General features: G+C 45.6%; 1 protein-coding gene across 1 annotated transcript in view; it reads left to right on the forward strand.

The window, feature by feature from the left end:
* UST (uronyl 2-sulfotransferase) overlaps positions 1 to 14,800 on the forward strand; it is a 271,733-nt gene that overhangs the window by 212,941 nt on the left and 43,992 nt on the right. The window contains exons 6-7 of the mRNA XM_036248541.1: positions 7,748 to 7,845; positions 9,730 to 9,887. Of these exons, the coding sequence (XP_036104434.1) occupies positions 7,748 to 7,845; positions 9,730 to 9,887 (256 nt within the window). The remainder of the gene's footprint in view (positions 1 to 7,747; positions 7,846 to 9,729; positions 9,888 to 14,800) is intronic.

The raw sequence follows: 14,800 nt of genomic DNA on the forward strand, positions 1-14,800 counted from the left end.
TTATTTCTAATCAATAGCATTAAAGAAATAACCCATTTTACCTTTTTCCTCACTATTCCGTCAACTGAATACAGTCCTCATAATTTATGATTCTATAAAATATATGCCTGAAACTTTTTGTCAAGATAGACTCTCATAAAATGTCCCACTTGTACAAAATTTAGGGTATCCAATGGTTTCTTAAGTAACTCCCACTAGAGCTAACCTCTGCTTAAAGACATTCTTTGTGCTAATGTTCCAGACATCACATGTAGGAGGAAGGAAAATGACGATTAGCCAAAAAAACTATAATTATGAGACCTAGTGACTGATAATGTATTCCACTTTTACCTTTGAAAATGTTTTTACAAAACTGGGTTGGGCCCAGTGTTTTTACACTAGACTCTGTAGACATTTATATGCTTAATAAAATAACCACACAATCTGGCAAAATTCTGCATACTTGGCAGCCCTTCCTGCCCTGCAGCCTGGAACAGCACCGGACCCAGCAGGTGTGGCTTTCAGAAAGTCGGGAGGGCTGGATTCAGGAAACCTGCCCAGCACCCGGCTGGTGAGCAGTGCGCCTTCCTGAAGGCCAGGCTGATACCCCAGCTTTTCATAAGCCCCAAGAGCCTCTGTTCATTCACAGTAGACAATGAAAACTAAAATAATTAAGGAATTGACACTAGAGACCAAAAGTACAATAAAGTAAATTTCTTCTTAATGAAAGTGCCATGTATTTTAAAAGATGTTTTTTTGACATTTAAAATATAGATACCACACAGCATTTTACGCTATTGTACACAGGAGAAACCTACTCTTCCCCCCTTTAACGAGGGTTTAGTGGCCCCTTTTTTCCTTAAAGGGTGAGGTGGAGAGAAGAGTGGAGGTCGCAACAGCCTGGGCCCTAGGAAGGAGAGGCAGGGAAACTGTTTTCTTACATTTTTGTTTTGTCCATAAGATGCTGTGTCACTGCAGGACCCAGTTAGTGAGATCAGCTCTCCTGGGCCCTACAGTCAGAATCACCTGCTTATATAGAGCCAGCGCAGGAGCAGTGTGATGGGTGGGACACGGGACCCTCATGTCCACTGCGGTAGTGGGCAAGCTGAAGTGTAGTGACATGATGACATGCCAGTTGGGTCCCAACAGAGTCTGGTGACAGACCTGGTCTTCAGAAGCAATATACTATGCCTTGGGAGGGGCTACCTAGGGAAAACAAGTCAGAGCACCCCCCCTAGAGGACCTGAGGTTGCTAAGGAAGCTGCTAAGACAGAGAGAGGCTCAGACACAAGCAGTGAACTCAGCCTGGGTCCCAGAAGCAGATAACCAAGTGGGCCTGTACCTTGGAATCAAGGAACAAGTCCAGTGGTCAGATGGGGCCCCAGAACAGGGTCATGCTAGCTGTTCCAACATCTTGAGCCTCTATATGCTGGTCTAAAACAATGATTTTCAGATTTAGAACTTTGTGTCAAATGAAAGCTCATGTGAAATGTAATACGTAAACAGATCTAGGCAAAGCGGAGCTTTTCTGGCTTTGGTAGGACGGAGTGTCCTGCAGCCCTGCCCATCTGGCAAACCCTCCCCCACCATACACACTGTGTGAACCTTGATTTTTCCTTTTATTGAAATTCCTTAAAGCCTTCCTTTCTGGGCCCGGGATTTGCCATAGGATTGGAAAGGGCTAATGATGAAAGATTGGGGAATGAATGAGAAATATACTGGAGACTTCACTTATTTTGTCTTATACTGAATGAACATAGTTCAGGGACCACTGTAGACTTGGTTAGAGGTGGGGGTGGTTAAAACCTGTGGGCTGTGGATGCTGAGGATGCCATCAGCCACACTAGGCAGGTTCTGCACCCTTGTCTACTCAGAAGGCTCGCCAGCAGTCTCCTTGGCCTTGCTGTCAGCTTCTGGAGCGTTCCTTTCCCTCCAGGTGGGCTGGAGTGTGCTAGCCCTCATTCCGCCAGGAGCAGCTCCAAAACCTGGGCCTGCTTCTGGGTTCAGCGGAAGAGGCAGAAGAAAATTCCAGGCAACGGAGAGGGATGAGCAAAGGAACGGAGTTACCTAATGACACCGTGATGATACTCATGAAGAGTGACCATCTTCTCAAAATCATCAGAGGTTCTTTTTTCAAATGCAGATTCCTAACCTTGTCCCAGACCAACTTATTATATCAAACACTCTGGAAATAAGGCCAGGGGATAAGCATTTTTAATAAGTGCCCTAACTGAACATTATTCCCACTACGTTGTCAAGAGTCCTTCAAAGTTTTGACCAGGAGAATGATATGGATCAATTTGTATTCCAGGTAAGTTACATGGGGCAGCTACATGGAAAATGCATTCTGGGAGAAGACATGAAAGGAAGGGACACTAACTAGCTGGGGAGGAGCTAAAGGAGTTTATAGCGTGAAATGGGGAGGAGAATGCAGTTAGGAAACCATTTGGGGGTCAAGTTGCAGGGCTGGAAAATTGAGTGTGGAGAGTGAGGGTGAAAGAGGAATCGGGAATGACCCCCAGGGGTCTTGCTGTGACTGGGGTTTCCTTTGACCCACTGGCCCTTTGGCATTTAAAAAATGAGTGTTGTCCATCACAGTCCATCCAACAAATACCTTCTGGGAGCAAATCAATAGAAGATGATTTTGCTGTGCGATCGATCAAAGTGAAGAAGACAAATCCACAAAGAAAACCTAGAGGGTGTTAGTCTGCGCTTTTAAAACTAGTACAGTTTGGAATAAATTTCCAAACAAAAATGGTCTGATTTTCTTGTAGTTTTTGGCAATGAAAAAGATTCCCTTAGTTATAGAGAATATCTCATTTCTCTAATAATGTGAGCAGTGAGCAGAGTGGGGTCTGATCTTTGCACCGAGTCTTAAAGGAGGGCTAGACCTGGGTAGGGAGGGCACTGTGGGGAGCCTGTGGTGTAGGCCACTGTCCAGGAGCAGAGGAGAGAACCGTAGACCAAGCACTGGCCTGGCTAGTTATCAACCACACTGACAATCTGAGATCAAAGCTCAACATAAAATTAAAGCTTTCATTTAAAGCAACTTTATTCTAGAAGCACTGCATGAAAAGAAAAAAAATGAAGTAGCATGGTCTTATAAATATATAGATGTACTATTTGCAATGCAATATTACTCAGCCATTAAAAAGAATGAAATCTTATTTGCGACAGTATGGATGGACCTAGAAGGTATTGTGTTATGTGAAATAGGTCAGGCAGAGGAAGACAAATACCATATGATTTCACTTATATGTGGAAACTAGAGAGAAAAATAAATGAACATAGCAGAAACAGACTCACAGATACAGAGAACAGACTGATGGTTGCCAGGGGAGGGGATTTTGGGTGAAAAAGGCAAAGGAATAAGGAACTACAAACTGGTAGTCACAAAATAGTCCCGGAGATATAAAGTACAGCCCTGGGATTATAATCAATAATATTGTAATAACTATGTACGGTGCCTGGTGGATTCTTGAAATATCCGGGGGACCTGTTTGTAAAGTATATGATTGTCTAACCACTATGATGTACACCTGAACCTAATACAGAATGAAATTGAATGTAAACTGTAATTGAAGAATAAAATTATATATATATATATATATATATATATATATATATATATTACACACACACACACTAAGAGAACTTAAGTATAAAAAGGTGATTGTAAATAACACAGGATAGCGAAGCCTTATGCCAAAGATAAAACCATTAACATGGGGGGAAACGAAGAGGGGAGAGGGACTGGACAGCGCCTGTCAGAGCAGAACACGTACGAGCAGCTATGCTGACACTGCCCCATCCAGGCTCCCAGCACACTGGAGGTCTGTCCCAGTAAGCGTGGACTGTGTGAGCAGCCAGGAGAACTTTCCTGCGGCCCCTCAACCTTGAGCTGTCCGGATGCAGCATCACTGTTCACTATGGCTAAGCTGCAGGCGGACACACTCGAGGGTCTTCACCGCTTCCGCCTGATCTTACACCTGAGTCATCTTTTATTTATGTCCTCCTGTGGCGTAGGATAGTTGTGGCCAACACCATTCATCAGCCTAATGGGCTCAATTGGAAAGCTCTCAAATCCCCCAGGACATGCCTTGATCTAACAAAGGAAGAATTGTTAATGGCACTTCTTAAACTAGAAATTTATGTCCTCCCATAAATTGACCTTGGAGGTTATTTGTGGATTCCAATAGGGAACTGGCCTTCTTAGGCCCCTGCAGCTCCTCAGCCCTCCCCACCCCCACCCCCAGGCCAGGATCTCTGGGGACAGAGCGTTGGGCTGTGCGTCTTGTTTTTTTCCTGCCCCTTGTTCATTTATTTATTTATTATTTAGGCAAGGTGCTAAGTGCAGTGAACAGGCAGCCTGTGCTCATGGACTTACCACCTACACAGAGACTCGTGACACAAGTTTTTGTGTGTGTTTTAATTTTTAAACATTTTTTTCAATTACAGTTTACATTCAATGTTATTGTGTATTAGTTTCAGGTATATAGCATAGTGGTTAGACAATCATGTATTTCTAGTACCCATCTGACACCATACCTAATTATTACAATATTATGAACTGTATTTCCTATGCTATATATTTTACATTCCTGTGACTATTTTGTAACTACCAATTTGTACTTCTCAATCCTTTCACCTTTTCACCCAGTCCCCCAACCTACTCCCCTCTGGCAACCATCAGTCCGTTCTCTGTATCTATAAGTCTGTTTATCTATTTTGTTCATTTACATTGTTCTTTAGATTCCACATATAAGTGAAATCATATGGTATATTGTTGGTGTGAATGCAGATTGGTGCAGCCACTATGGAAAACAGTATGGAGGTTTCTCAAAAAATTAAAAATGAAACTTCCTTATGACCCAGTGATTGCACTCCTGGGTATATATCCAAAGAAACCCAAAACACTAATTCAGAAGAATACATGCACCCCTATGTTCATTGCAGTGTTATTTACAATAGCCAAGATATGGAAGCCACCCAAGTGCCCATCAACAGACGAGTAGATAAAAAAAGTGGTGGTACATATATACAATGGAATATTACTCGGCCATAAAAAAGAATGGACGCTTACCATTTGTGACAGCGTGGATGTACCTAGAGGGCGCTGCGCTAAGTGAAATGAATCAGGGAAGGCATACGGTTTTCAAAGGCCATGTAAAAGGAACTCTGGAGAAGTGCAGGTGCAGTGAGAGGTTCTGTGGAAGGTTTGGTGGGCTTGGTTGCCCGGTCCCTCCTGTTAATACTGGTCTCTGGGGAGCTGACTGTGTATAGGACAGATCTCTGTACAGCGCCTGAACCACCCCCACTTTACTCCACCCTTTGGGGTGAAATCTTGACCTCTGCCTCTGACCACACCTGCCCTGGCCAGAGTTCCCCTGCGCTCTGCTTCTCACCCAGCTCCTGGCTCCCTCCCTCTGAGCCCACTTACTGGTCCCTCTGACCTAAGGCTCAGTGTCTGGAGGAGCCAGCTGCCAAGGACCTCTGGGATGTGAAAGAGGAAGGGAGTCTGAGCATCCTCACGGCAAGGTGGGGGCACCCTCCCACACAAGCTTGGTTCGTTTTACAATGTGTAAGTCTCCCTATAGTTTTCTGACAATGAAAGTAAAATACATACATTATAATATAAGCTCACATTTCAAAAATAAATAAAGTAAAAGTTCAATGTATTCCCATATACCTTTACATCTACCACGATAAATAACCACTTTCAGCAGTTCGGTGCGTACCCTTCCAGACATGTTTGTGTTTGTGTAAATATATATGTTTGTTTTTATGTTGCCCTACGTGTTTATATTGTCCTACGGTTGACTCTTTCTCATTTGAAAATTCATCCAGAATTTTTGGGCCGGTACCTGCAGATGCTTCGTTCTTCCCAGGCGCTCAGATTTCACGCAGTAATATGCCCTGACTTCTCTGAGAATCACTCTCCCGATAATGAGCATTTCAGTTCTGCTATGTTTTGTTGCAATAAATCTTTCAGGGATGAATATCCTTATTTCCGTGTCCAATTCTTCTTAGGAAAAATATTTGGGCTCTAACATCATGCATTTTTGATGGGCTTCTATACACAATGAGGCGAACTGCATTCGGGAGAAAACGTGCTTTGAATTTTGACCTTTCCGGGGGTAGTGACACGGCATGTGAGATGCTGTCATGATTCCGTGCAGCAGCAGCGAGATGCCTTTGCCCAGCTGCAGCCAATGCCAGTGTTCTGAGCACGTGTAAGGCTGGCCCTGGTGTTTGGTAGGGTAGGTGTATTACACGCATGTTGATGTACGGCATTTTCGACTTGCGACGGGTTTATCAAGACATGAGTCGGGCCCTGGCCGGTTTGGCTCAGCAGTAGAGCGTCGGCCTGCGGTCCAGAGAGACCCGGGTTCGGTTCCCGCTAAGGGCACGTACCTCAGTTGCAGTTTGTCCCGGCCCTGGTTGGGTCGTGCGGGTGGCAGCCACTCGATGTGTCCCTTCACATTGATGTTTCTCTCTCTCTCTCTTCCTCTCTCTCCCTCCTGCTCGATCTGAACAAAAAATGGAAAAATGTCCTCGGGTGAGAATTAAAAAAAAAAAAAAAAAAAAAAAAAGACATGAGTCGGGAAGCAGTCGCATGTTCCTTTCTGGGGACCGTGCTCCTCTGCTTCCCACGGTAGACTCAAAAGCCTCGAGTGTGTCTGTTGCTGAATGTGTTTGTTCCAGTTGAATTTGGTATTGTAATTGTGTTATTTATTTAATTAATATATAAACCAAAGAAGCATGAAGGGGGGAAAGAAAGAAAGGGTTATTGTAAAAATAATAAGTTTAATTTATATTTTCCTCATTCCCAACTTAAAGGAAAAAATCGGTAATAACCACCTAGCCCCATTATATCAGATACGGTGGCTTCAAATGACTGAGAAGCTCCACCCACCTGTGACCATGTTTGCGCATTGCATCCTCTCTGGATTGGCCTTGACAGCATTGTCTATGGGAAAACACCCATCCCTGATGGGTGCTTGTAAACAGGAGTATCTTGTCTCCCTAGAACTACCTAGGAGCCAGGGTCTTTTCTAGGTGGTCATTGTAGCCTGCCTTGATAGTAGTTGGCGTGTAGCCATTCTGTTCACCCCAGCAAGTCATGTACACTCGAATGCTCACAGGACAGACGTGTTTAATTAACCTCACGGAGGAGAGAGAGAAAATCTGCCCTTGGAAGTGAAAGAATGTCTGTAATGCAAGCATCCTGTCACTTTCTAACCAAATAGAACATTGGAAGTGATTTTGCAGCTACTCCAAAATGGACAGACCCTTCATGTGACTGTTGGAGGCACTTAATTATTTGTTGGATGTGTAGATACACAGGGAAACACATGTCTGTGGGGCTGGGGTGGGGATCTCTGATTCAGTTGGAACGAAGTAAGAATTAAGTCATACTGACACTCAGCAAATACGTGTTAAGTGTCAACTGTATACCTACCAGTTGGCTGGCACTGCTGGCACCACACAGGCCACAGGGGCCAGACTGCTCTCCAGGTGCTTGCGACAGAAGTCTGGGAACACAGAGATGCAGTCTCCTCACCAGAAGCAGCACTCTGAAATGCCCTGAGCAGGTGTGCACTGGAGTGGAACAGGATGGTGTGAGGGCGGAGCGTGCTCATGAAATCTGAGTTCTTGACGTCTCCTCAGGCTTACTCAAGGAATTTAAGGATCAATTTTACACTGTGTGGCATTTCACAAGGTCATTGCCAAGGCCACAGAACCTCACTGCTGTTTTCTCTCCCAGGATATCAATGAGTGTATTCTTGAAAACTATCCAGAGTGCTCCAACCCCAGGCTGTTCTACATCATCCCGTATTTCTGTGGACAGCATCCCAGATGCAGGTAAGACTGAAGGCTCATGGCATGCCCATGCAGAGAACAGGGGCAGAATCCCTCACTCTCAACCTCCCGAGTTCATTTCAGATGTACTGTTAGCCTTTGAAGATCTCATCTGATTCTCTGAATGTCCTGTAAGTAAGAAAAATTAACAAGGCAAGTTCTGACAGAGGCCTTGGGGCCACCCCATAAAGCTGTGTCACTGGAATGCCAACCAAACTCTTTTTTTAATACTTAACATACAGTTGTCACTACAGAGCCATGACACAGTAAGGACCAGGGGTAAGCACCAGCCTGCCCCTCCACAGTGACTGTACCTCATCAACAATTGTCCTGGCCTGTGTGGCATTTCTGAAACACTGGACGCTCACACCCAAAATTTGATAGTATGTCTCTCATGAAACCTACTTAGTAGAAAGAGAGGAAAGTACTTTCTAGTATTACCTTCTTTAGAGAGTGACTTACTCAGATCGCAAGCGCCCACCTGCTGCATCAGCATGCTGACCACCCCTTGTTAAGAACCCCCACCTAATCACGGTCGGGGGGGGCAGGTCTTTGTACCCATCTTCAAGGTGGTTCTGGTCTAGCTACAGTTGAAATTTACTATGCTAAGCAAATGTGTAGCCTGGAGAAGAAATGGTAATAACAATGAATACTGTCTTTGCTTGGTAGAAAATAAACCGTGTTCTCCAGAAAGAATCATTAATCAGAAGGTCATTGTGTTCCTGAAGAGACCTGGAAGGTAGCTGTTCCCAAATTGTGGCTCAGTCACTGTGCTTTTTGCTGAACAGTTGTGATTACTGCCTGTTGTGTGTATTGTTGTGCCCTCAGTTCACCATACACAGGAGTTTGCTTATGGTCAGAATCCCGGGACTAGAACGTGTCTGTTTTCTGCTTCATCCTCAACGTCCTGAGTTCAGGAGGCCTCCCGCCATCCTCAAGGCCACCTGGTTCCAGGTCAACACTTTAGATACTGGGACAGTTTGTGGCCAGATGACTCACTTTCTGTCACAGTGAAGATATTTATTTCAAGAAACATGATTCTAGCTCCCTCGAGTATTTGTTCAGATTATCTATTTCCTAATCTTGGAGAGAGTACTCCTGGTGTCTTATCTTGGTTCAGACACAATGATTTCCAAAGCTCTTTCAAGATGTGACTTTGTCCCACGTTGACAACAATTATTTGAGCTCGGTAAGGATTTTTATTACAGTTTTTCAAAAGAGAATCCTGGCTTGCCCCAATTCTCCCAGGAGGTAAATGCCAGCCAGGCTGGAGCCCAGCCCCGTGATCCCTTTTTCCTCACTCACCTACATGTTATCCGCTTGGAGACCTGCTCTACAAATGAGACTCGGCTGTTGTCTGACAATATTTTTTTAAATGTCTTTAAACTCAAAAAGGATAAGATGATTAGCAAACATGACCTGACCCCTATTCTGAGTCCTACAGAAATACTATGTCAGTAAGTTTCACGTTTCAAAACTTCTGTCTTTGTTGCATTGGTTCTGTTTGGTCCTCTTATCAAAAAGCGGTGCTGGTCGCCCCCTAGGACCTAACTGCCTGGGCCTGTATCCTTCTTCCAAAAATACAAGGCTCACGCAGCCCTGGGCCCTGCGCTGGGCGTGGCTCACAGGTGGGCGTGGCTCACAGGTGGGCGTGATGGGGGAGGAGCCAGGGCACTGGAGGGCACTGGGAGGCAGGCGGGCGGGAGGGCCAGCCATGCTGCAGGGGGCAGCTCCATCAGGCGGTCCTTGAAGAAATGGGATGTGGCCTTATGCACATGGGGGCGGGGTAGAAGAGATACACTTTCACCGAGTTGTTGCTGCATTTCAAAAATGAATCTCTGATTGAAAAATGAATCTCTGATTGAAAAATGATTTTTGTCCCTACAGGGAGCCTGGTGAGTGGGCCCTAGAAAGAGCGAAACTGAACGTGAATGAAAACTTCCTGCTTGTGGGGATCCTTGAGGAGTTGGAAGATGTGCTGCTGTTACTGGAAAGATTTTTACCTCATTACTTCAAGGGCGTGCTCAGCATCTACAAAGACCCAGGTAACTGTTCGACAGCAAGCTCTTCCTGTTTCGGGCGTTATCACCTTAGAAGGGACTCAGGCCCTGGCCGGTGCTCAGTGGTTAGAGAGTCACGCAGAGGACCAGAGAGTCCCGGTTGGGTTCCTGCTAAGGGCACGTACCTCGGTTGCAGTTTGTCCCCACCCGGTTGGGGTCGTGTGGGTAGCAACCACTCAATGTGTCTCTCTCACACTGATGTTTCTCTCTCTCTTCCTCCCTCTCTCCCTCCTGCTCTATCTGAAGATAAATGCAAAAATGTCCTCCAGTGAGGATTTAAAAAAGGGGGGGACTCAGGAAATAAAGGGGTGAAATCACCTCTCTGTTAAGGAGGGGACGTTCCGCTAGCTCTCGAAGCAAGGTTAGAATTGAGACCCAAATGCCCAGACCTGGACCTTCAGGTCCAAACCTGAACCGCCGTGTTACAAAGGCCTGGTGCTCCCGTGTTCTCTGCCTCCGGAACGTGAAGGGGCCCCACGCCCATGAGCCTTGTCCGGAGCTTGTTGCTGGGGTGAACTAATGAGCAGGCTGTGCGTGTCTGGAGTCCACGGATGGAAACGGGCGTGAAGGAACCACTGTGCGATGACGCGTCCGTGGCCCTGGCGCACGAAATCCCGCCGAATAGGATAGAGAGAGCGGCCAGCTGAAAACACAATTATGATTTTATCCTGACGAATGGAGTGGTTTCCAAAGAGAAGCAAGAAAGAGAATGCAGCCAAGCAATTACGAAGGTTGCCCGTAGTAGCACTATAAATATAATTACTTTCAGAAATTCATTTACTTTGGTCATTATTATTTTACCCGGAAAGAAAGACAAACGACAGTTTCTTCCCTCCCAGGGGGGAGCGGAGCACGGCGACTCCCCAGTCCCCCTGTCGCTCCGCTCGGTCCTCCTGAACGGCAGGCGGCGCTCTGCGCTGGGAGACCAGCAGCTGCGGGAGGCTCTGCGGATGCGCCCGCTGCCTCCCTTGCCGCAGCCAGGACACAGCACACCGTGTCGTTGGCAGGTGCGAAGGCCCAGGTAAACTGGGCTTGGCCTAGAGGAGCCCGGGATCGTGTCCCTCGAGGTGGCCCGGCCACCCCAGTGCGGTGCTGGGGGCAGACGGCTGGCTGGCGGCGGTGCTGCCTTAGCTCCCAGCTCTGTGGTTCACACGTGGCTTCCCTCGGACCTACACGCAGGAATGGGACCCGCAACCCAAGGTGGGCCTGCGGGCCTGGCTCCTCAGCAGGAGGTGTGGGCCCAAGAACCAAAGCGTAGCAAGGCCCACGTCGTCGGCTTGGGGAGCGAGGTCTTCCTTCGCCCTTTTAACAATGGACAATTGAAGGAGTTCAGATTTTAAGGAGCCTTCCTGCGACCAATTGTTTAGTTCTAGGAGACAAGAGAATCTCTGGTCTTTGTGCAAGGTGGGGTCTTATCCTAAATTAGACTCCTTTGATGAAAAGGTTTACATTATTCTTTGTTATTTTACCTCTTTGGCTTCATCTTGTATAGCGTGTGTGTGTGTGTGTGTGTGTGTGTGTGTGTGTGTGTGTGTGTGTGAGAGAGAGAGAGAGAGAGAGAGAGAGAGAGAGAGAGAGACTATTAGATAAGGGCTGACTGGGTCCTGGAGACACATAGTTGTCAACTGAGATGAACACGCTGTCCCAGCATCTGGGAAGAGTATCAGTGAGCCCATGTCACACGTCATCCACCCCGGGATCTGGAACCAACGCTATTCCGGGTCCCAGGATGCCACACCAAAGGTCAGCATTGGGGTGTAGGCCTGAGAACTTAGATGAGGACATTTTTATCTGTGCTCTTCTTAAATACAAAGAAGCCACGGACAAAAGGCGGACTCCAGGAACCCACGTACTGCTGTTGTCGGGTTATTTCCTCTTGACTTCCCAGCTGTTTGCTTCATTTAAATACGTGACTTCTCAGAAACTGGGGGCCTTGGTCCTACGACCTGTAGGCACGTTAATTAAAGTAGAACATTCTCCTGGAAAGTGAGTTACTGTCAGCTCGTCTGCCTTCGGCTGCAGTAGTTCCCATATGAATTAAGATGGTTTTCCCCTGGAGTTTGGCACATCAGCACTCCGGGGTTCCTCTAGACGGGAAGGAGGGACGTCTGATCCCCGAGTGGGAAGAGAGGTCTGTAAACCCAGGGCCAGCACGTGGCCAGGTGGTAAACAGTGACATACATCTCTACAGCCTTCCGCACCCGCCTGCAGGTGTACCCACCACCCTGGCTGCCCCTCACTCCCACAACAACAAAGTAACGGAAGGGGTGATTCATGGCACAGAGGGGGTCTGAGGACCTTGGCCTGGATTCAGTTCCTGGGTGGTTGTTAAATATTTTGAATATCACCCAGGATCTGTCTTCAGCTACCACATGTCATATACACAACAAATAAACCCCTGAGCTATTCTTCAGTAACTTCCACTGTTTCCTGGTCAGGGGGTGTCTTTTTGGGAGATTTTTCTGTGGTGACATTGAAGACCAAGCAGCTCCATAGCTGCTCTGTCCCAAGAACTCTCCACGTCCCCCGAGGCAGCAACAGGAGATGAACATGCCCCCCTGGCCGCTTCATGTATGTTTTAGCTTCTGCAGAGACTAAGCACCTGCATTGTTTTCTCGTAGCCACCAACCAGAGAGTTGGTGTCAGATCAGTTAAAAGAAGAGCCACAGTGAGGCCTTGGTGCATTTTTTAAAAATATGTTTCTATTGATTTTTTAGAGAGAGAGAGAACCATCAATGAGAGGGAAACATCAATTGGCTGCCTCCTGCACATCCCCCACCAGGGATCCAGCCCACAACCCAGGCACATGCCTTGACTGGGAATCAAACCAGGATCTCTTGGTCCGTGGAGCAACGCTCAACCAATTGAGCCACACCAACCAGACACATTTTTAGTCTAAAACCACAGGTTTTGGCACACTTGAATCATTGCTCTTGCCCTTTATAAGAGAATTGTTACAACTGAGTAGCCTAGAAAACAAAGGGAAGAAAAACTAAAAGGGAAGACACTGGAGGACCTCATGGCCTTGTAGTCAGTGTAGGTCACCTACCTGCCCGTGGATCTGGGCTGAGGTGCAGACACGCCACTTGCCATTCTTTGGTGCTTGTCCTGTTATTTTAAAAAAATGCAGGTGTGTGCTGATTTTTAGTAATCACCTTCCAGCTACACAGAAACTGCTTATACCCGTCTCATTGCTGAGAAAAAGCACAGGTAGCAATGGCTATAGGGGAGCTGGGGAGTCTGTCATTCAAATGGGTTGTCACTTATTCTAGATTAGAATGATACTCATTAATTTTTTCCAATCAGTACGACTTCTTCCAATACCCCACCCTTTAGATAAGTTTGTAACTTCCTCTTTAAATAGCAGAGCGGCGGTTTGCCCTCCCCTCTTCATTTCTCATAGGCAGGTATGCTGACAAGTAAATTTATTTCCTACCAAACATACTTGAGAAACTTCGTTTTAAGAAATGTTTTGTTGGAGTTACTTTATATTAAAGTTTGCATTTTGTGAAGACCAGTTACTGTATCTCAGAAGGCGATTATGACAGTAAGTAGTCAAGGCGAGACAAAAATGAAAGTTTTAACATGATGAACTGTGAAGAGAATGTGCTCAGGTGTTTCTGACCCCCCCGGGCGCATTTGCTGATATTGAGGCATGTACCTTGTGCTCAGTCAGCTCCGCCCCACGGGTACGAGTCTGAATGAGGGAGAACCAAAGTCCAAACAGATTTACTGGGTAGGAGTGACCTCACTGGTTAACCTGTACCATCTTATTTCTAACTGATTAATCTTGGTTACCTTGTCTCATGGCTTACCTTTTAAAACTGCGAAACTGGAGCCAGCCAAAGAATTTGAGAGACTGATCCATAGTCAGCCACCAAAATGTGAACGAGACAGAATTCGTGTTTCTGAGCCCTGAGTGTGAACGAGTTCTTGTATACTTTTCCTCCTTAGATCTTAAAAACTGACACACTGTGAGCTATCAATATTTTTCTTGGTCACAGTTTCCTTTGGAACTAAAATCACAGTGGTGTCAAAGGTCAAAATAAATAAACAAATTGAAGACAGAGATTATGTGAATATTTGTGATAGGATCAGTCATTATATAAACGTCCCTCATGTAAACCTTGGCAAATAACTGGGTCGTTCTAGTTCAATAGTGCCACCTAGCGTCCATACTTGGAACTATGTGACCTACTGTTAACCCACTACCTTCCTCCTTCCTGGGGACTTGAAAGCTCTTGTGTCCAGTCCTTTAACCTTGTATTTTAAATAATTTCCATTAGTAGAATTACATTTGTATTCATTCTCAACCCATTTTCATTACAAATGTAAACACCGGAGCCACGGCAGGGATTTACTAAACTTTTGGGGCTGCCTTGAGTATCTGGCCACCAACTATTACAAAGGAAGAACGTTGTCATTCCAAACAGATGACCAATTTTGACGATTTAAGTTTATTCATAAAGTGAATGATTTGTTTTTAAAAATTATTGTTTACTTAAATATTTTGATAAACAATGATAGAGTACACATTTAAATATTATCTTTTCACTCAGCGTGAATGATACTTAGACCTCCTGTTACGAATATAATAATGTACTCTCTGAATTCATTTGCTTTGCAGTATTTAAATCTGAAGACATTTACATAGAGAAGAATAGCAAATATGTAGAAGAGAAATTTTCATGGAATCGGCTACAGGAAAAATACAGGTTCTCATCTATCAATGAAAGTGTCTTACTAAGTGAAAACAAATGCTAAGTGATGAGAGCTTGGCCTGTGTATCACTAAGAACAGTCATTCTTTAAGGAAAGGACAGTGAGTTGGGAGTTGGAAGAGACTTCTAGCTCTCTTTCTGCTTGAGTTCTGCCCATATGACCCCAGGCAAGTACAGT

The sequence above is a fragment of the Molossus molossus genome, unplaced genomic scaffold (genome assembly GCF_014108415.1).
Source record: "Molossus molossus isolate mMolMol1 unplaced genomic scaffold, mMolMol1.p scaffold_m16_p_8, whole genome shotgun sequence".
Taxonomy (NCBI): domain Eukaryota; kingdom Metazoa; phylum Chordata; class Mammalia; order Chiroptera; family Molossidae; genus Molossus; species Molossus molossus.